Genomic DNA, 20,155 nt, shown 5'->3' on the forward strand with positions numbered 1-20,155 from the left:
ATCAGAACCTTTTGTAGCATCACGCTACGTAGCACCGGTCAAAAGCAGTAAACGCCATTGTCCTAACAGCAAATACTACGGTACTCTTCAGGCGGGTAATCTGCCGCCCCGGTGCCTCCATCCGAGAACTCCCAGTGACGCACAGCCGGACCATCTCCCGCAACCCCCTGTTTGCTATAGCGGGGATAGGATAAAACTAAGGCATCGCGTGTAGGACTCATAACAACATGAAGTCCTCATCTCATCGTGCCAGGTGTGGTGCCAGTGCTCACACATGCACCTACTGGCAATTACTAGGCAATCTGAACCCGTCCTGCACGCACACAGACAAAGACGCACTCAAGACACAAGAAATACATTCCAAGAGGGTGCGGTGCAAAAGGGCGCAACAGACTTACAGCGCTAGCAGACATGTACAACAGTGGCATTGATGCAATGCACAGTAGTCAACAACCAATGCACACACTGCTGCCACAACCACCCCCCCGCCCGGACCAAGGAAGCTTCAGCTTGCTGGCAGCCATGCCTCGACGCCCTTGGTACATTTATGGTGGACGCCTTCGGGACCTTCTCGGTGGCAGCAAGGAATTAGCGGCGGACATGGTAGGGTTGCTAGAAGTCGGGCTAGCACAGAAAACAATCAGCGCAGAGAGCGACGGGAGGGGTAACAGCGTGGCACCCGGACAACATCGGACCCTGGCTACCTCCAGGCTGGCTGTGGGCTAGTGCGGAAGCAGTGTAGGACGGAGTAAGCAGTACACAGCCAAAGAACTATAGACTCTGTCGGGCAGCAAAATCCGGATAGCATCCGGCCTTATCCCAACTCCGGACGCCCTCACAGGCACAGGCACCGCGCACCGTCCCAAGTTTTACACAATGCTTTATGAAAAATACCCCATTGCGCTTGCTCCACGCAAGTTTCCGTTATCGCATGCGGCCTCTTTTGCCTCCTGACGCTATCATGGCTTCTCCTGCGGCTGTGTGTCTGCGGGGTGTCATCCGCAACCACGCCACTGCCATCGCCGCCGTTCATGCTGGTTCGCCGGGGGCGGGCTTCCCCAGATTTTGGCCATATTCCTTTCGCCTTAAGCTTAAGAACAGACCTCCGTCCCGTAATTCAAGTCAGTCGGCCTCCCAATCCATTCTTGACCATGGGTCCCTTGTAACTTAGGGTTTCGAAGATGCTTACATGTATCCATGTTCCTACCCATGATACTATTCCTGACTCACCTCTAGCACGTTACGGACCTAGGGTTGTCACCGTTGAGCCACAACCGGATAGTGAAGCGCCAAGTGATGCCGGCGGTGTCCATCGCGTCAAACTCGAAGCGCCATAACGAGAAGTCTAGGACGGTTAAGGCAGGTTAATCTCCACCATACCGTGCAGCAAGAGTAGCCGGGTCAGGGCCACAGTCACCGAGACCTGCGAGCCATGGGCAACCGTGGCTAAACCAGAACCGGCAGTGGCAGCTGTGCCTAGGGTCTCGGTGTAAAATGGCGCCGCCTCCATGGGCTGCTGTATCTCAGGGAGTTCCTCTCCGCTGACGGGTCGCCATACATTGTGGAAGGCATTTCCTGTGTTCGGGTGGTTGAAGCGGGACGCTTGCGGTGCCGGTCCCATGGCTCCAGGGGCGGCTCACGGGCTGGCAGCCAGGCGGAACCGAATTTCCCTGCATGGGAAACGCTTTGCAGCTGTACAACCCTCATCACCAGCACGCATGTCGGCAGCTGCAATTCCGGCCTGACCATTCACCGGGCGCGTGGCTGTTGTCGGCATTGGGGACCGCAATGGGAATGCAAACAGTGGCTGCCCGACATCCTCCGCCCTGTGACTTTGTAGAGTTGGTTGCTGTTACCGGTGACAGTGCAGCTCGTGGCGGCTGCAAGGATGCTGCAGCACCTTGGGTCCGGGGTCCAGGGCGCCTTGCTCAGGATTAAGACTGCCCTGCCGTTATGCCCCCAGTGCCGCTGGCCCGCTACCGTGTTCTTCAACCGGCACTTGTTGCTGCAGCTGCTCCTGACCCTGCAGCAAGCTGGTCTTGGCATGCGAAGGACGAGCCTGCAGGACAGGGTCCACGCAACCGAGGTGCAAGTGACGCCCCTGCTTACATTGTTGCGGTAGCGCTGGCTGTGGCCATTTCCCAGGCATCGGCATTGCTGGAGCCGCGACTGAAGCTTGCGGAAACCAAAGCGTCCAGTTCTTCCCCAAAGGGGAACCCCTTCGTCTTCCCCTTTGGAAGAACCCCTTCGTCTTCCCCTTTGGAAGAACCCCTTCGTCTTCCCCAACCCGCGTTACCTTACTTGTGGAATGTAGTTTATCATCCGGCCGTAGGTCGGATATCGCAGGTACGCGAAACTAGCGGTGAACCGCTTGTTGCTTGCAATTTGTAAGTGCACAGGGCAACGCGAATGGTGCCTCCTGTAATAAGGATCTGGAGAACAGCATTTTTTCCACCTGAACAAATGTTGCAGCGGGTCATATTGATTCCGCTGGTGCTCCTCTAACTCGAGTAGCATCCTCTGCCGAAGTAGCTTCTGCAAAATGGCGCCGTAAACATGCTTCTTCCGCCTGATCTGATACCCTTTCGGATATCCTTGTTCATATGCAAGAGCAGGATCTTGTGAGACACAGACTCAGTCTTTTACAGAAAAAAACATATTTTTAGTCTCCGGTACGCTAAACGGAGGCATGCGCCTCCGGCGGGCTTGCCACTGAACAGTTGGTCAACAGATCAGAGGTTACCAACCGTTCCAATTAGCGTCTACAATGGTAAAAAAGACAGGGCTTTACAAATATGTTACATAGTCCACGGATTTGGATGTTTGCTTAGGTTGGAGGACTGTTCGCCGCCTGAAACCAGCACCGCGGTTGACAGTTAGGCTTAGCACCGGCACCGCTATGCAAAAACGTCCGGATAATTATACCTTTACTTAACTTCATGCCATATTGGTGGACCAACTTGAATTATGATGCGGGCGCACAGGAAGCCCTGTTTTTTGTTTACGATGTTTCGTACTCTTCCGTCGATGCTTGCCCATGCGTTGGCCTTACCCTTTACGGACGCTGATTAATTGGCATAAAACCATAAGGATAACAGTTTGTTTGATTAAATTTTGACTTGCGCACCTTGTTCTTGACCGAGAGCATCGGCGGGACGGTGTGTTAAATCCTTTGTTAACTTCCCTTGCGGACGGACAACGATGTGGACATATGTTGGTAAACCTAGCCTTCGTGCAGCTGAGCCTGCGGCAGCTATGTCGAGTAGCTGTTTACGGCCAATCCCGGTGCCATCCGGGTTATTCCGCAAGTGTTGTCGCGCAACCCCTCGAGGTAGTGGTATCGGCCATGACTCATGGCCTCTGACCAGGATCCACAAATTTCATCTTTACTGATCACAAGTATGACCTTGATGCATCGCCAGGTAATCCCAGGGGCCGCGTGGACATCTGTGCGATTGCTGCACCAGCGGCGCCCGCTCCTGGCAGCAGCAGCAGCTCTCCTGCTGGCGGCAGCATATCCAGCACCACTGCTGCAGGTGTGCCGCGCATCAACATCGGCGTGTTCGGTATCATGAACGCAGGTAAGAGCGAGCAAAGATATCCCCCGAGGCCGTCTTATTGCAACATGGAGGCGTCTGTATTGTTTATATCTCTGTATTGTATATAGGGTCTAGCAAACTAGGCCCTATAAGCAATACTGGATTGTCAATCAATACCCACATCCCGGTATCCACAACGCGCCTCGTACCCGTGGCTGCCAGCTCCCCTCCTTCTATCTGGCCTGGACCCTTCCGTGATATCCTTTACCTCCCTCCCGTGCTCCCTACTCGGCCTCCTTCCCTTTGAAACCGCCTTCCTATCACCCCTCTTTCTACCCTCAGATAGTTCCCTACCTACCTACCCTGCTGCGCCGGTCCCCCTCTTCCCCCCTTTTCAGGCAAGTCCAGTCTTGTGAACGCGCTGGCCCAGCAGGAGGCGTGTATCGTGGACTCCCACCCCGGCACCACCGCGGACGTCAAGACGGTGTTGCTGGAGCTGCACGACCTGGGCCCGGCCAAGCTGCTGGACACGGCGGGGCTGGACGAGGAGGGTGCGTGAGACAGAGAGGGGGGAGAGGGGGCGATGATGGCGGGAGGGAGGGAGGGAGGGTAGCGTGGGAAGGGTGCTGTTCTTGACTGACGTCTCCTTGACTGAACTTGGCGTGTTCTCTTGAGACGCATTTGCACTTCCCGAGCAGCTCCTCACCTGCGTTGTGGTTTCCCTGGCGTTACTGGCGGGCTGTTGGGCGCTGAGGTTGGGCTGGCCTTCCCCTTTCCTGCGCTCCCTCCCTTCCTTCCTGTCTGGCTGTCTTGCCTTTCCTTGCCTTTTCTTGTGTCAGGTCTGCTGGGCGATAAGAAGCGGCGCAAGGCCCTCAACTGCCTCAAGGAGTGCGACGTGGCGGTGGTGGTGGTGGACACGGACAACCTGGAGCGGGCCAGGTCCCAGCCCGGTTACGACCCCCGCACCACCCTCAGCTGGGAACGCAAGGTCATGGAGCAGGCGGCCAAGTACGGGGTGAGTCTGCGGTGCCACACGTCGCGGCTTGCGTCCCTCTCCTGCCCACCATGTCCTGCTCCTTGACCTTGCTACCTCTGACCTCTCCCTACTCCTGGCGCCTCCGTGTCCATGTGCCACCCGTACATACATACATACATACATACATACATACATACATACATACATGCACACAGGTATCCCCCGTGTTGCTTCTCAACGTGAAGCCGTGTGTTGGCGGCAGCGGCGGCGGTGCCCCCCTCACTCCCTCCGACTCCAGGGTGGGGGAGCTGCTGGCGGAGGCACACGGGGCGCTGGACCCGGACAGGAAGGTGAGAGGAGAGAGGTGGGTGGAGAGGGAGGGGGCCTGCTCTCTGTGTGGAGTGAGGTGGGGTGCAGGTGGGGTGTGTCTTGAGTAAGCTCTCCCTAATCACGGGGGGCCCCTCTGGCCCCTCCCTCTCCTCCCTCACCCCCACCTCCTCCCCTCACTGTCCCGCTCCTCGCTGACCCACAGATTCCCGCCATGGCCCTGGACCTGGCGGCCACTCCACTGCACGAGCGAAGTACCCGATGTGCGGAATTCGTCAAGGTGATGAGGGGGGGAGGGAGGTCCCGCCAGGCTGGGTCAAAGGAGGGCCGGAAAGGACAAGCAGTACACTAATCCCCTCTCCCCCCCTCAACCCTCGTCTCACAGTCCGGTGCCCAGCGCTCCCCTCGCTGGGGTCAGCCCCACCCCGGCTGCCTGCCCCGCTGGGCCCTGGGCCGCGGCGCCATGCTGCTGCTGGTCATCCCCATGGACGCGGAGACTCCAGGGGGGCGGCTGCTGCGGCCCCAGGCCATGGTGCAGGAGGAGGCTATTCGGCACTGGGCCACTGTGGTGTGCGTGAGACTGGACCTGGACGCGGCCAGGAACAAGTTGGGGCCGGAGGCGCGGGAGGCGGAGCGGCAGCGCTTCGGCGGTGTGATCCGGCTGCTGAGTGAGAACAGCTGCGGGCCGGTGCTGGTGGTGACGGACTCCCAGGCGGTGGATGTGGTCCACCCCTGGACTCTGGACCCCGTCTCTGGCCGGCCGCTGGTGCCGTTTACCACCTTCTCTATCTGCATGGCGTACGCCATGAGCGGCGGGCGCCTGGACGCCTGGGTGGGCGGCTTGGAGGCTCTTGAAGGGCTGCAGGAGGGCGACAGGGTGCTCATTTCTGAGGCGTGTAACCACAACCGCATCACCAAGGAGTGCAACGACATCGGCATGGTGCAGATACCCAAGAAGCTGGACCAGATGGTGGGGGGGAAGAAACTGAACATCGACCACGCGTACGGCAGGGGTGAGTGGCAAGAGCAGCAGTAGCAGTAGCAGTAGCAGCAGGACGACTGTCCTTTGTGTCATACACGTTGTATGACACGTTTGTGATGTGTTTCACCTTGGGAAAGCTCCCTCGTTCCGGAATGTGCGCTGCCAGGGGTCATGTCATATTCCCCTGCTTCCCTTTTCCCTTATGGCGTAGGGTGCCCCCCACCCCCTCACCCCACCCCCTCAACCCCTTCTCTCTCTCCCCTTCAGAGTTTCCCGAGCTGGAGAGCGGTCAGCTGGGGCAGTACAAGTTGGCCATTCACTGCGGGGCGTGCATGATCGACTCACAAAAGGTAGGGAGGGCTGGGACACGGCCCGTAGTTGGGGAAAGGGAGGATGCGGCCAACGTGTGATGGCAAACTGGGGAGGTGGTGTCTGTAAGGCCCGCTAGCTCATCCTCCTCCTCCTGCACCTCCTCCGACACCACCGCAGGTTTCTCAGCGGCTAGCGGACCTGACCGAGGCGGATGTCCCCGTCACCAACTACGGAATGTTCTTCTCGTATGCGGCGGCGCCGGAGGCACTGCGCCGCGCCTTGGAGCCCTGGGGGCTGGAGCCGCCGCCGCGGAGCACTTCGCCCCCAGCAGCAGGTGCCAAGGGAGCGGTTGCAGCCAACGGTAACGGTACTGGCAACGGTAACGGAGCCAAGGCCGCCGAGGGACAGCCAGCGGTCACGGGACGGAACTGAGCGTTACAGAGCCGGGATGGGCTCATGGGTGGATATAGGGTCGTGGATGGATTATGACCATCCGGACATTTGTCGTGAAACCGCTTTATTCGCTTTTTGCCTAGCTGTCCTAATCACACTGTGGGCATTCTCCTTGAACTTGCGGGTCAGGTCACTTCAACTTGTGCAAAGAGTACGTTCCTGCTGGGCTCTTTCAGTTGGTTATTGGTTGGCAGTTGTCGCTTTGTAGTTGATAAGTCGGCATCTGTCGGCATTCGAAGGTCGTTTGACACCAGTTCGCGTGGCACGGTAAACGTGTACGTTATTGCTGTTTGATAGTCGCTGTCTGAGTCGAGCGTGGCTGTGACGGACTCCCAGCCCAGCCCCCCGGAGGGCTTTGGTCCTCATGCATGCATAAATGCATAAATGCGGAGCATTTCCGTCCTGTCGTATTACTTCAGTATGGGGGCTAAGTGGACCACTGGACCTGGCTGGTAAATAGCTGATAGGTTAACCCTAAGGTGAGGTCCAAGGATCCCGTGACATGCTGCTGCAAGCGTGGAGCAAGGGCCAACTAACCAGTAGATATGTAATGGAAGCAATAATCGGCAGCTCTTGACAGCTCGCTTATGAGTAGCAGGCAACGTTTCGTGTGTTCCAATCTAGGTAGGAGATTGGGATATTGTGAAATAGCTGCAGTACATGCGTCATAATCAAATGTCCGCCGGCAACTCCGACACTGCCTTTGAGGCGTGTGATAAGAGTGGGCCTTCGCAGTCCACTCCTCGTTGTGGTGACTGGGTGTGCAACGTAGCTGCAACTCCAATCCATGTAAATAACTGTTCCTGCTCTGGATTATATTGTAGCAGAGTGTCAGAGAAGAGCGAGAAATGACTTGCATCTTCCATGGTCAGCACGAGCTAGTGGTCTCTGAGAATTTCACGTAGGTATTCTGACAAGCTAGACAAGCAACCATGGCAACGCGTCGTTTGTCAAGATGCCGTAACGATGCCGTACACTATAGGCGTTTCATGTTAGTGGAAGCTGTGGGGAAAACCACGCAACGTGATGATGCCTAATTGGCTCTTTCCTGTACAAATTGGATGCTTAAGGTCTCGTAATTGTGGCAAACTGTCAGCTTCCTGCGAAAGCCGTTGTACCGTACCACAGGACCCTTCCGGCGATCCTTCAGATTAAAAGTGCATATGTCAAATTTCTCTCTGACAGAGCAATCATAAGTTCCTGAACATTTCTTTACAGCACGACTTTAGTTTTTAAAAAACTGACCGCAAAAGCTATCTGGTTCCCAGTGAATTACAATGTCAGCCATGCTGAGTAGCCTTACCAATTCTCGACTAGGTGCCTATGTGCCACAGGTAGCCGTGTCTAGATATGGCTCCAAGCCGGTTTATGTGCCATGCGTGCCCTTCCGTAAGTGCACTTCGGCTGTCCCGGTACCGGTGAAGACGGTGCAAGAAGGTAATGAAAAACCAACATTTATGGACCTTTTGCGTTGGGCTGGTACCGAGCTGACTTCCACGGGTTGCCTCTGATAGGTAATTCTGTTCGGTTAATGCCCGCCGCGGCTGCGCCGGCTGGTGCAGCTGCTGACCCTCATTGGAAGCAGGCCTTTGCTGAGCTTGGTGAGTATGTTCTGAGGCTTTCTCTGTACTTCATAGCACGCGGTCGGTTAGGACCTGTTACAACTCTTCCGTGACAGCTCCAAGTTGTCCCGTGAAACGCTGCACAATACCATCGGCTAAACTTGCATTTCTTCCTTTTTTGTGCCCTCAGACAAGCCAAAGGCTGAGCGCAAGGTTATGATTGCACAGGTGAGAAGCGGTGAACATCTACCTTTCCTTGCACGGCACATGTCAATTATGTTTTTGGAAAACATTTTATCCGTCTGCAGGTTGCCCCGGCTGTGCGAGTGGCTATTTCTGAAAGCTTCGGTCTCGCGCCCGGCGCCACCACCCCAGGCCAGCTTGCCGAGTCGCTGCGCTGCCTTGGCTTCGATATGGTATTCGGTAAGCGGCAAACTTAATGAATATTTGGAAGATTTATAGAGCACGAGCTCCACAACCTTGGTTATGCACTAGTAGTCGTTTGCTTGCCGTTAGAAATCGGTTAAATGGCGATGTCGGTTCACGAGTTGGCGCAGCCACCAACCAGCTTCATGTCCTTCAGTTTCGCGGTCTAGAATTACCAAATGACATGAATTTTGGCGTTCCCACCCATGTACATCCCTCAAGGAACTTGCATGCCCCATGGTAATTTCCCAACTGGGACGTAGTATCCAACTCCAAAGTGGAAAATTGTGTACGCCATGCGCTGTTTCTAATTAAGCCATGGCCCTCTGTGTGGCATGTGAACACACCGTACTGTAGATACGCTCTATGGCGCTGACCTGACGATCATGGAGGAGGGCACCGAGTTGCTCAGCAGGCTTCAGGCTCAACTGGAGGCTCACCCGCACAGCGAGGAGCCCCTGCCCATGTTTACTAGCTGCTGCCCGGGATGGATTGGTAAGCAAATAGTCGCTTGATCGCTCTATTGCATCAGGCGATAAGGAACGGACAGGCAGGACTACTTGCTTGTAACTCTCGCTTTTCATGCGCCTGTTTCCGGTCGTCGCTTTGGTTGAATACTTTCCTTCATCGCCAAATATCCCCAGTCGCCCTTTTCGCCCTTGATCCGCAGCTCTCCTTGAGAAGTCCTACCCGGAGCTTATTCCGTACGTGTCGTCGTGCAAGAGCCCCCAGATGATGCTTGGCGCCATGGTGAAGACGTACTTGGCCGAGAAGAAGGGCATCTCGCCCAGTGACATCAGCATGGTCTCCATCATGCCGTGCGTCCGCAAGCAAGGTGAGTGTCACATCTCAAAACAAGTATAAGGATAGTGGTAGTCATATACAGGGATAGTGTGATAGTGTGGAGTTGAGCCGCCGTTGATCCGGCAGATACCGTGGGTTGCCGGTGGTGGGTGCTGAACCTGAGCGATCCACTGAGAAGTTGGCTAAGGTGGCTGGATGAGGATGCCCCGAAAATACCAGGAAGGCAGGGTCTGCCGGGTAGCGGCCGCAGGTTGAAGACATGACCCCCTATCCCACACACCACACATACATACGCTGAACATGTGTACCATGCCGTACATGTGCCATCTGCCACTACTACCAAACATCCAGTACAATGAATGGTCCCCGTTGTAGACCAGGTGCCTGCAGGCTGACCGCCTTGAGAAGCACACAACTGCTGGATGCTGCGGTTATCCTCACTCCATGCCTCCACCGTGAATTACGTCACGCAGGCGAGGCTGACCGCGACTGGTTTTGCTCGGGCGGCGCGGGAGTCCGTGACGTTGACCACGTGATCACCACTGCCGAGCTGGGGAACATCCTCAAGGTACGGCATTCGTACGGCGCATGCCCGGAGCTTTAAGCGTTCGTTTCTTTGTTGCCTGTTGTCGCAATTCCCTCTTCCCGGTCGCGGCATTGCGGTTGCAGGAGCGCAACATCAACCTGCCAGAGCTGCCTGAAGGTGGCTGGGACGAACCCCTGGGCAGCGGTTCGGGTGCCGGTGTCGTCTTCGGCACGACTGGCGGCGTCATGGAGGCGGCCCTGCGCACTGTGAGTAGCGGCGGGATGCGATAATGGCCTATGATAACATCGGCAGAGCAGAGGCAGGAAGCTGGGAGTTATCATATTTTAAGATTGATACAATATGAATAAAGAGCTTTCATTAAAATGACGTGATTGATGTTCCGCTAGCAAGTTTTTGTAGCCAAAGGCAAAGCGGACAAAGCTTTTGTTATCGGTGTTGTTATCGGTGTTAAAAGCGCGTCAAAAGAGCGCGTCAAAGCTCAATACTTCCCGGAAAATAACCGCTTGTTGCGCGTGAATCCACAACTGGCATCGTCCTGTGTGAGAGCCTTAAGCATCTTAAGGCACCGTGTGAGCATCTTTGATGGTTTGACCATTTTCGGCGACGACGCCCGGCATTCCTTGTCTCTCCTGCAGGCTTATGAGTTGGTGACGCAGCAGCCGCTGCCCCGTCTCAATCTATCCGAGGTGCGCGGCATGGACGGAATCAAGGAAACAGAAATCAAGATGGTGCCGCCGCCTGGCTCCAAGTTTGCTGAGCTCGTCGCTGCGCGTGCGGCTGCCAAGGCTATGGACGAGGCCGCGGCCAGCGCCGGCGCCATTAAGTGGGATGGTGGGTCCAACTTCACCGCGGATGACGGAGCTAAGGGCATTACGTTGCGAGTGGCGGTTGCCAACGGACTGGGGAACGCCAAGAAGCTGCTCACGAAGATGCAGGTGCGGAGTGAACAGGTGTACGATATCCGCTTGGGTACAACGCTTCTTCTCGTACAATGATGACGTGGCGTTGATGTGTTCGTGTCACAGCTGGTGTGATATCGCTGGCTTAAGGGTACAACCTGACTGCTCCCGACTACTGCCGACCCTGACTACTAGCTGAATCTCCCACACGCAACGAATCGCAATCCTGCAACGCCCTTAAGGAGGATATCGCCCCTTGCGCCGTCATGGCTGTTTTGACGCCCCCGGGCACGGACACCGTTTTTTCGCCGTACTGCCGTCCATTGTACAAGGCCTGGAGCAGCTGCTGCTGCTGCTGCTGTGGGTCGGATGCCAACATGCTGATTGTCTAACTTTCAATCCACATTGCTTTCTTCACAGGCATATTATCCACCAAAATCCTAAATGAAGTAATGGTCACATGATGGTGATGATGTGATGATAATGATGCAGACCGGCGAGTGCAAGTACGATTTTGTGGAAATCATGGCCTGCCCCTCCGGCTGCGTCGGTGGCGGCGGCCAGCCGCGCAGTACGGATAAACAGGTGGCTGTAAAGAGGCAGCAAGCACTGTACGACCTGGACGAGCGGGCCACCATCCGCAGGTGAATGCGGGTGCTTTGTCAGATCGAGGGTTGTACGGGTTTGGACGGGTTCGGTCAGCAACGGGACGAGGGGAGGAATGAGCGAGAGCATGCATTGCGTGATGGTAATAGTCTCCGACTGCGTGACCGCTTGCCAGTGATGTGCGGTGTGTTTTTGCCAGAGCTGTATGACCGCTTCCCATATGTCTACCAGTCTGTCTGCCAGTTCTCCTCCGAGGTGGGATGGAGATACATTACATGTGTGACGTATATTGTTGAGAGTGTTTTGTTGTAATTCCGGGCCCCCACGTCAATTATCAGGAGTCACGAGAACCCCGCCGTACAAAAGGCCTACGAGGACTTCCTCGGGGAGCCCAACAGCCACAAGGCCCACGACCTGCTGGTGAGTGGGTTGAGGTCGCGTGTCCGGGGGAGCGTGAGGTGTCGGGTAATGTTCGCGGGTTGTGTTGTCGCTCTCTGCCGCAGGTGTCAGTTTGTATTCGCGGCCGCCGGCCTGTGCGCTTGGTACTGGAATTTTCGGCCTTGCCGTTGCAGGAGTCGCGTGCTGTGCCGTCGCTGCGTCGCATTCACTGTTATTTGGGCCGCGGGCTTGGATATCGTTGCATGCCAGCTTTAACGTTGCAGATGACCTATCGCCGTCACTCGGCACACGCCGCCAGACGTCCGCCTGACGTCCTGGCTTCTCTTATCTCTGCTTTCGTCCCCGCGCCCTCCTGGCCCCGAACTACCTGCAGCACACGCACTACGTTCCGGGGGGCGTCGATACCGAGTAAATCGCTTCGGGCTTCTTGAGAGTTCGCGCTCTTCGCTGATGGTACTAAGGGTTTGCAAGTCTTGCGTCTCTTAAGGAGGTGGAGGAGGAGGAGCAGGAGGAGGACGCAACCTGCGAGCAGGAGAATTGTCTCTTATTCGCTTGTGTCGGATTCGCAGGCACAAGCAAGGGCCCATGATTACGGCATCCTGCCGATTACGGTTCGTTTGGGTTTTGCACGTGATTTTGTGGAGCATGATCAATAGAAATAATGGTATGGCTTTTCCGGCGATGATGATATTGGCAACACGAGCTGGTCGGCTGTTTTCTGAGGCGCGATTCCTGGTTGCATGCGCTGTGCTAGCGGTGATAGACCCCATCGTTTTTTTTCTGTGATTGGCGTCCTAACAGGATTACTCCTTTAAGGTCTGTTGTTGGACGCGGGTGCTTTTTTCAACTCCGCAGACTTTCGATTGCGTTGCTGCGGGTGTTCCGAAAGCTGGATTGTCGCGGTTTTTGCCAAAAGTTTTGGGTTGGATGCTGCTAAAGAGCATATGATGTATCCGGCCGGAAGCAGGGCGGGTTGCCAAGTCAGGCGCGTAGTGTCGCTCATCACCGGCAATAGCATTTTTTGGTCTCCTTGAAATGGGATTCTTGGTCTGTTGGGGATGACATTATGCTTTTTGGTTTACGCAAGCAAGATCGGTCGGGGGAGCATGCATGCCCAGGTCACGTCGGAATCACGCACGTTTTGAAGTATGTTAATCTGCAGAAGACGTTGTGAATTAACCTGACGCATTGCGGAGGAGCATATTGCTCTTTCCGTCACGGTGCCTTGTTGTATGTATGTTGTTACAGGGTGGTTAACTTCGCCAGCGGCCCCCTTTCCCGGGGCAGTCCCTGCTCTCCCCTGCTAGAGGGGCACCCTAATCCGTCACCCCATCCGACTTCAGAATGTATTCGTTGGGTTCGGCAACTCAATACCAGCATCCAACCAAATCTAGCGGATCAACGGCGCATCAACTTAGTTCCTGGTCAGCTCGCAAGTTGGTATTATCACGTCCTACACCGTCCATAAGATGGGGGGCCACCTCCCATTTCATCACTCCTCAAACACCCGAGGAGTTGGCAGGCGGATTTGAACCCGGGTCGACTGGGTCAACTGGGAGCAGAAGTCAGGCCTTAACCTCTGCCAGCCGCCTGCCTGTTGTATGTATGGACCTTCTGGTTCCTTTTCACCTTTGCGGTTTTGAGGTGTCGTGTACAGTTGGTGACAGCAAGCAGGCGCCGCTGGCTGAACAACCTGCTGGCTAATGCCTGGGTGTGAGCCACGGAGGTTAGCTGACGGTGTATGAGCTACGGGTTTTAGCTTGCGTAGCATATGTCAATCCAATACTGTGATTTATTCCTATAATAGTCTGGCAAGCCAGCCTTGTTTAAAATGCTGTTGACACACGTCAAATGTGGATCGTATCGGCGACCCATCGCGCCGTCTGCCAGCTGAAACAATTTACGTCCGACAAAAAAGCAGCGATTCGTGTACGTAGACGTGTACGTAGCAGTCGTACTGGTGTGGCATTTCCTGTGTAATCAGTAATTTCCTGTGTAATGTGAGTAGCTTCGGGGATCAAATACCTGCGATTCTCCTCTTTCACAACGATTGATAGGTTTTCAACATGTCAGCAACCAGTCAACCAGCTGCGTCTTTAAAACAATATTTTAACATTCGTGCAAGCATTTGTTTCGGCGCGTTGGCAACGCGTGTCACAGCACACCGTTGTAACTCCGACACCATTGCGAATCCTGCCTGCTTATCTTTATGTCTTCCTGCGTATATGGCCACGCACTGTCCAGCCAACAGAGGATAAACCCACCCAAGCACGCTTCAACCCTCTCCAGACCCGTCACACGATAAAAACTCGGACGTATGTCCGTACTCTCCTGCTCAGTTCTACTGCTCCCCACCCGAGGGAGATGACTTTGGGGTTCCCCTTTAGCTCCCCTGGGAGGAGGGCATGGACCAATATCGCGACACGCAACCCAATCTCACCGTGCACGCAAACTAAATAGGAGCAGCATTTACCCCCGATTCTAAATCCAAACCCCTACCTGTCTCACTCGCACTTACGTACATGTGTAGTACCACGGGTCTGTTACTAATGCACATACATACATGCACGCACAACCCTTCGAGGGAATTGTATCGGGGAAGGGAGCGGCAGAAGTAAGACAGGCAGTATTGGCCGCCTTCACCGGTGGTGGGTGGTGGGAAGGGTGTGTATGGTTGTATGTGTAAGTGCAGGGGGGCCTGAAGCGGTCATTCTTCGTCACTGGCACGCACGCACGCTGCGGCGAGGGCCGCCGCCCCATCCAAACATACATACAGAGAATCTAACCTGCTTATCACAGGCCATCATCATTAGCATCCGTCCCGGCCATCACTGCGCTCCGCTCCGCACGGAAATACACAGGTTTTAACACACACACTGGACCCGTGTTTCACAGCTGGACGCTTTCTTTCGGTACACGTTACTCTATGTGTTGTGATTGCGGCGTAGGACATGAACAAGCACTTCTCGACATGACACGATAGACGTTCCATCTCAATACACACTTAAACTCTTCAGCTTCCTCCTCCTGCAAGCGATGCTGCTCCTGCTGCTACTGTTGTTGCTACTGCTACTGTGGTTGCTGCTGCTGCTGTTCCTGCAACTTCTGCTACTGCTCCAACCCATTTTTTCTCTGCCTGCCGTTTTCTCTTTGGTGTCTATTCAGAGCATCTCTTTTCAATTACTGCCCCAAACTAACCCCTCCGTGAGATGCACGGCAAATGTACGGCGCCACTGAAAGGAAGCAGCAGCGGGTCGGAGTGGTAGGAGCTGACAGCAATCCCCCAAAAGCTCTTCTCCTCACTTCCCCCTCCCCTTTTCCCCTCTCCTTACATCTCTCTGCTAGGGTCCCATTTCCGCGACACTTTTGTGCCCCTTCTCCCTCTCTCTCTCTCTATCCCCCCGACACGCATCTCTACACGTTTCTCTGCAATCTCCCACACTACTTCCCTCGGCTTTGTTTTCTATAATCCAGGCCTAGGCTGCCATAGCGCCTCCCCCTGCTGCCACCGCCGCCGCCGCAGCAGCAGCAGTATCGGCCCCCAGCTGCAGCTGCGCCTGCTCCACCACCTGCAGAGTCTGTTGCGCAATGGACAGCTCCTCGTCTGTGGGTATGACCAGCACCTTGACACGGCTCGAGGGTGCGCTGATGTCCCCTTGGCGGCCCCCCACTGCAGCCCGGTTGAGGTCGGGGTCCACTTGCAGACCCAACCCCTGGATTTTGAAGGCCAGGTGGGGCGATGGCATGAGAAACGTGCAAAACCATACACATATATACATACATACATACATACATACATACATACATACATACATACATACATACATACATACATACATACATACATACATACATACATACATACATACATACATACATACATACATACATACATACATACATACATACATACATACATACATACATACATACATACATACATACATACAGCCTTTTGCCCCCCTTGCCTCCCCCCAACACACACACACACACCTGCATGTCCTCCATCACCAGGCCCCGCAGCAGGGAGGAGTTCTCCCCAATGCCAGCTGAGAACACCACCGCATCGACCTGGGTAGGGACAAGGGAAATGCCAGGGGGGAAGATGTGTGTGTGGGGGGGTTTGGGGGGAAATGTGTGTATGTGCGTGTGGTGAGGGAAGGAGGCGGAGTGGGGAGATACGCCGTGGAGTGGAAATACCAATTGCCGATGGTCGGTCGAAGTGAAGGGGGACATTAAGGGGGGTGGAATGAAAGGGAGGAGGAATGCGGGGGTTGTGGAGGTAAGAGAAAGAGGGAAGGCGACGAAACCCAACACCGTTTCCGTACGTACAACAGACCGCGCGAGATATAAAAAAACTCGACATTCTATGCGCAATTCCGGGGCTTTGACGACAATAAAACATAACATCACATACACACACACGCACACACACACACGAGCCCTACTCTCCCGCAGCTCCCCCTCCTTTCACCCTGTTCCCTACCCCAGTCTGTAGCGCCCCTCCCCCTAACACCGCCCCCCCGCTACCCAAAGAACCCCCCAGCCCACCTGGCCTCCCAGCACAGCCACATAAGCGCCAATGTACTTCTTAATACGGTGTACGAGCATGTCCAAACCCAGTTGCGCACGTGCCTCCCCCCTCTGAGCACCCTCAATCACGGCTCGCAAGTCGCTGGAGCCGGTGATTCCCAGCAGGCCTGTGACAGAGGGGAGAGGGAAAGGGGTGAGACAGGTGCCTGTCTAAATGAACCGGTGTCGCGAGTAGAAAGTTCTGGTACTTTAACACGATCATTTACGTGTTTGTGTTGTGTGTTAACATTTGTGTCTGTCGTTGGTGAGTTGTTGACATGCTAGCAAGCCAATTGAACGACTGCCGATGTCCACACAACAGTTGGGGTGGAGAGGGATGGAGAGAGGGAGCTACGGCCATTTACATGGGGTTGCTTTGGATTCTGTGGGCAGTTCCTTTAGTGCATTCCTTAAAACGATCCCCTTTCCTCACTCTTCCCGCGCCCCTCTGTTCCCTCCCCCACCTCCCTCCCCCCTCGCTTTTAATCCCCCCGTTCACACCCCTCTCCTTCCCCTATTCACTCCCCGTATTGCCGTCACCCCCCTGATCGACCTCCTTCGTGGCTCTCACCGGACTTCTTATTGAGCAGCGTGTCGGTCTCCTGACATACATAATACATACATACATACATACATACACGTGGACTCAGATTAGTGTGTGTGTGTGTGGAGATGGGATGTCGGTGGGGTTTGGGGGGATCATACGCACGAAGGGCGGGATGACGTCACAGCACAGCTCTCATTTCTACGGGCTCCGAGATAACGCTTCAATCAACAATTCTACTTAGGGTCAACAGTTCTACCTCTCAACAATTCTACCACTAAAAATTTCCAATCCAAGGTACGCCTACAGGTTTTATGAATATTATTTCTATAAAATGACACGTCGCTGGACTACGTAGCTCGCGTCGGTATGAAGTTATCCCCGTGTACCACCACATCCGGCATTTCCCAAGATCAACATGAAACACGGCACGCACAAGCACATGCACACGCACACACCTTTGCTGACAGGCCCAGCTGGGTTTCAATGTGCAGTACGACAGCCGGGTCCACGTCACCGCAACGGGTCCCCATCAGGAGCCTGAGAAGTGGGGGGGGGGTCCCAGGGTTTGGGGGGTTGGGGGGAGAAAGACAAACCACGGGGTTGGGGGGCCGGGGAAGAGGGGGAGGGGCGAAGAGGGAAGAAGTGCAGAGGGACTGGGAACGGAAACAAGGGAGAAACCTTTAGGGCGATACAGCTTGCATAGAGAACTCTACAGAGGGCTACCACGGAGTCCAACGGAGGGTGGCGAAGGAGGGAGGGAGGGGAGCAATCCGGGCAAGTGTGGGAGCCGGGCAGGACACAAGAGCTATCATCACCCCATCTTCCCATGAGTGGACCTCCTCTATGGTTTAGCCAGGAAGATGTGAGAACCTAGGTTTGCCATCTTGCATTAGGCCACCGCCCACAGCCCACAGCCCAACATCATCACCAGACACAGATGTCCGTTGCGGACACCCCCCCCCTTCACACACACACACACACACACGCACACACATAGACTCTCTACAGAGCGACAACCCCCCCCCCGTCAGAACCCCTTGTCAGCCCCTCCCCTCGCGTGGCCCTTCCCCCCGGGTGCAACTAGGGAGGAGGCGCCGGCTAGTATTTTCCATCTTAATATGATAGGCCAAGTCAAAAAGGAAAATCACTCACATACTATACACACACTTTAAGCTCACTATAACACACACACGCATAATGCCTGCCAGGTTGGCATATACTCGCCCCTCCTCACCCCTCTAACGGTGTCATGCCCATGCTGGTGTCCACGCACCGACCACCCCGAACAGCCGCCACACTGCTGCCGTTACCTGCAGCCGGTAGCAGGTAGCGGGGAGGGATGGGTGAGAGAGCGGGGATATAAAGGCGAGAGGATAAGAGTGGGAGAGCGGGGCAGAGGCACGAGTGAAAGGAATGAGAGGAGGTGAAGGAGAATGAGGAAGAGGAGATGGTGGCGGTGGAGGAGAAGGATGACGTTGCTTACATGCGTGGAACAGACGATACACACTAGTGCGGGTCGTGTGGTGTGTTTCTTTGTATGTTTGCGTATGTATTATATGTGTGTTTTATGTGTCTGTTTGACGTTTCGAAACGCCGCTGGTGTCTGTATGAAAAACAACTTAGGGTTACCTCACATCTTCGCAAAGTCCCTCCATCACGCCCTTACCTCCACAGCTCACCTAAGTGACAAGTGATGACATTGGTTTCGGAGACGTCCTTGCCCAGCATGGCTGGGGGGCGAGAGAGGAGATGCGGGGAAAGGACGTGAAAGGTGAAGTGAGGGGTTTACATAGTCGTCATACATAGTCGTACATGAAGGTCGTACATGGGATTCGGAAACCGGCCATAAACCAGCCAACCCTAATAATGAGGCGAGGGACAACATTAAGGGATGACTGCGACAAAAGCTCTTGAATCTTCCCTCCAGTGCATGCATCACCCACCCACCCGCCGCTTGCTCCACAAGGTACTTGTGACTGGTGCCGTGGAAGCCGTACCGACGAATATGGTGCTTATCGTACAAATCGTACGGAATGCCGTACATGTAGGCGTGAGGGGGCATGGTGGCATGGAACGCCGTATCGAAGACCGCCACCTGTGTCCCGCAGGAGCGTTTATACAACTATGTAAACACGTTTTTAAAGAATCACTGATCAAGTGTAAAACAAATTCCAAACACGAGTGCTAACATACATGCACAAGTGAAGTACAGATGTGGTTACGCACCGTACTCGTACGCCGCACGACGGCCAAGTCAAGGATGCCCATTACAAGTCGGGCTTCAAAAAAAGATACATCCCTTTTCCCATGCAAGAACCCAAATGGTTGGACCCCGCCCCGCACCTGCGGTACACCCGAAAACACATTCTGCGCTGCCTCAATGCCCTGCAGCCCCGCCGGGTTGTGTAGTGGCGCAAAAACGGCAGCCTCCCGGATGCGCTCCAGGGCTACGGAGTCCAGAAGGACTGGCGCGCTAATGTCCAGACCGTGTACGATGCGGTGCCCAACAGCAACAACTTCATTAGAGAAGCTTCCAGATACGTTGTCAGAAATAAAGTCGAGGATTTCTTGCAGCGCGCAGGTATGGTCTGCGGCAGGCAGCTTGAGTTCCCATTTGCGCGACTTGCCGCCCAGAGGGTCGGGTGAGGAGGCCTTGAGCGTGCAGTTCGCAGAGTCACCTGCGAATTATGATCATGTGGTTCACGTGTAAAGATAGGATTGGGAGAAGGCCGTCATGTGGGTCGGTCAGGTTGTCGCTGAGGATGGCATGTCGGGATCCTCACCAATCCGGTCAAACATGCCGCTCATGCCGGCAATCAAGGGATTCACCCCAAAAATTTTGAATTTCAGGCTGGAGCTGCCTGCATTAAGGACAAGCAACTTTGGAGGCAGCACCGTCCCGGAAATGTTGCTATGTGTCGGGATCTGCCCAATTGGCGGACGGCTGGTTAGCATGTTTAATTTATAGAACACAGAGACTTAAAGATGCTACGAAGAGATTCCAGCAGGCCCGGAGCCAATACTAACAGATGACGAAGTTTAGACGGGGACCTTTCCAAGCTTCAAACACAGGTTGGACCTTTTCCAGAGGTAACGACAATTTCACAGAAAATCTATTACGAATTCTTACAGAAGTAACTCTTAGGGTTTCCCTTTCAAAACTTTTAGGTGAACGGTACGACAACGTCCCGGAAGTACCGCCAG

At 54.8% G+C, this 20,155-nt stretch overlaps 2 protein-coding genes across 2 annotated transcripts; one reads left to right on the plus strand and one right to left on the minus strand.

The window, feature by feature from the left end:
• Positions 1–7,815: 7,815 nt before the first annotated feature.
• Positions 7,816–13,086, plus strand: VOLCADRAFT_103947 (iron hydrogenase). Its single transcript, XM_002948437.1, has 12 exons — positions 7,816–8,026; positions 8,104–8,190; positions 8,342–8,379; positions 8,460–8,574; positions 8,935–9,072; positions 9,248–9,412; positions 9,855–9,949; positions 10,051–10,173; positions 10,564–10,863; positions 11,320–11,471; positions 11,772–11,853; positions 12,206–13,086. The coding sequence occupies exons 1-12, from the start codon at positions 7,867–7,869 to the stop codon at positions 12,242–12,244; spliced, it is 1,494 nt and encodes a 497-aa protein (XP_002948483.1). The 5' UTR covers positions 7,816–7,866; the 3' UTR covers positions 12,245–13,086.
• A 1,503-nt stretch (positions 13,087–14,589) lies between these two features.
• ackA (acetate kinase) lies at positions 14,590–20,063 on the minus strand. The gene is made up of 10 exons (XM_002948567.1): positions 19,735–20,063; positions 19,295–19,629; positions 18,899–19,046; positions 18,631–18,681; positions 18,186–18,261; positions 17,407–17,488; positions 16,976–17,006; positions 16,384–16,532; positions 15,826–15,903; positions 14,590–15,545 (listed from the first exon to the last, which is right to left on the minus strand). Exons 1-10 carry the CDS (start codon positions 19,904–19,906, stop codon positions 15,309–15,311), a joined length of 1,359 nt encoding a protein of 452 aa, XP_002948613.1. The 5' UTR covers positions 19,907–20,063; the 3' UTR covers positions 14,590–15,308.
• Between the last annotated feature and the right edge of the window lie 92 nt (positions 20,064–20,155).

Source organism: Volvox carteri (genome assembly GCF_000143455.1).
Source record: "Volvox carteri f. nagariensis unplaced genomic scaffold VOLCAscaffold_10, whole genome shotgun sequence".
NCBI lineage: Eukaryota > Viridiplantae > Chlorophyta > Chlorophyceae > Chlamydomonadales > Volvocaceae > Volvox > Volvox carteri.

Excerpts from the sequence above, each read along its gene's own strand:
- ackA (XM_002948567.1), bottom strand. The coding sequence starts at position 19,906 with ATGCTAACCAGCCGTCCGCCAATTGGGCAGATCCCGACACATAGCAAC. Across the intron at positions 17,489-18,185 it reads GGCATGACACCGTTAGAGGG|GCTCCTGATGGGGACCCGTT; the intron begins GTGAGGAGGGGC and ends CCCACTTCTCAG. Across the intron at positions 15,546-15,825 it reads TGGTGATGGAGGACATGCAG|GGGTTGGGTCTGCAAGTGGA; the intron begins GTGTGTGTGTGT and ends TTCAAAATCCAG.
- VOLCADRAFT_103947 (XM_002948437.1), top strand. The coding sequence starts at position 7,867 with ATGTCAGCCATGCTGAGTAGCCTTACCAATTCTCGACTAGGTGCCTAT. Across the intron at positions 9,073-9,247 it reads CTGCTGCCCGGGATGGATTG|CTCTCCTTGAGAAGTCCTAC; the intron begins GTAAGCAAATAG and ends CTTGATCCGCAG. Across the intron at positions 11,472-11,771 it reads GAGCGGGCCACCATCCGCAG|GAGTCACGAGAACCCCGCCG; the intron begins GTGAATGCGGGT and ends GTCAATTATCAG.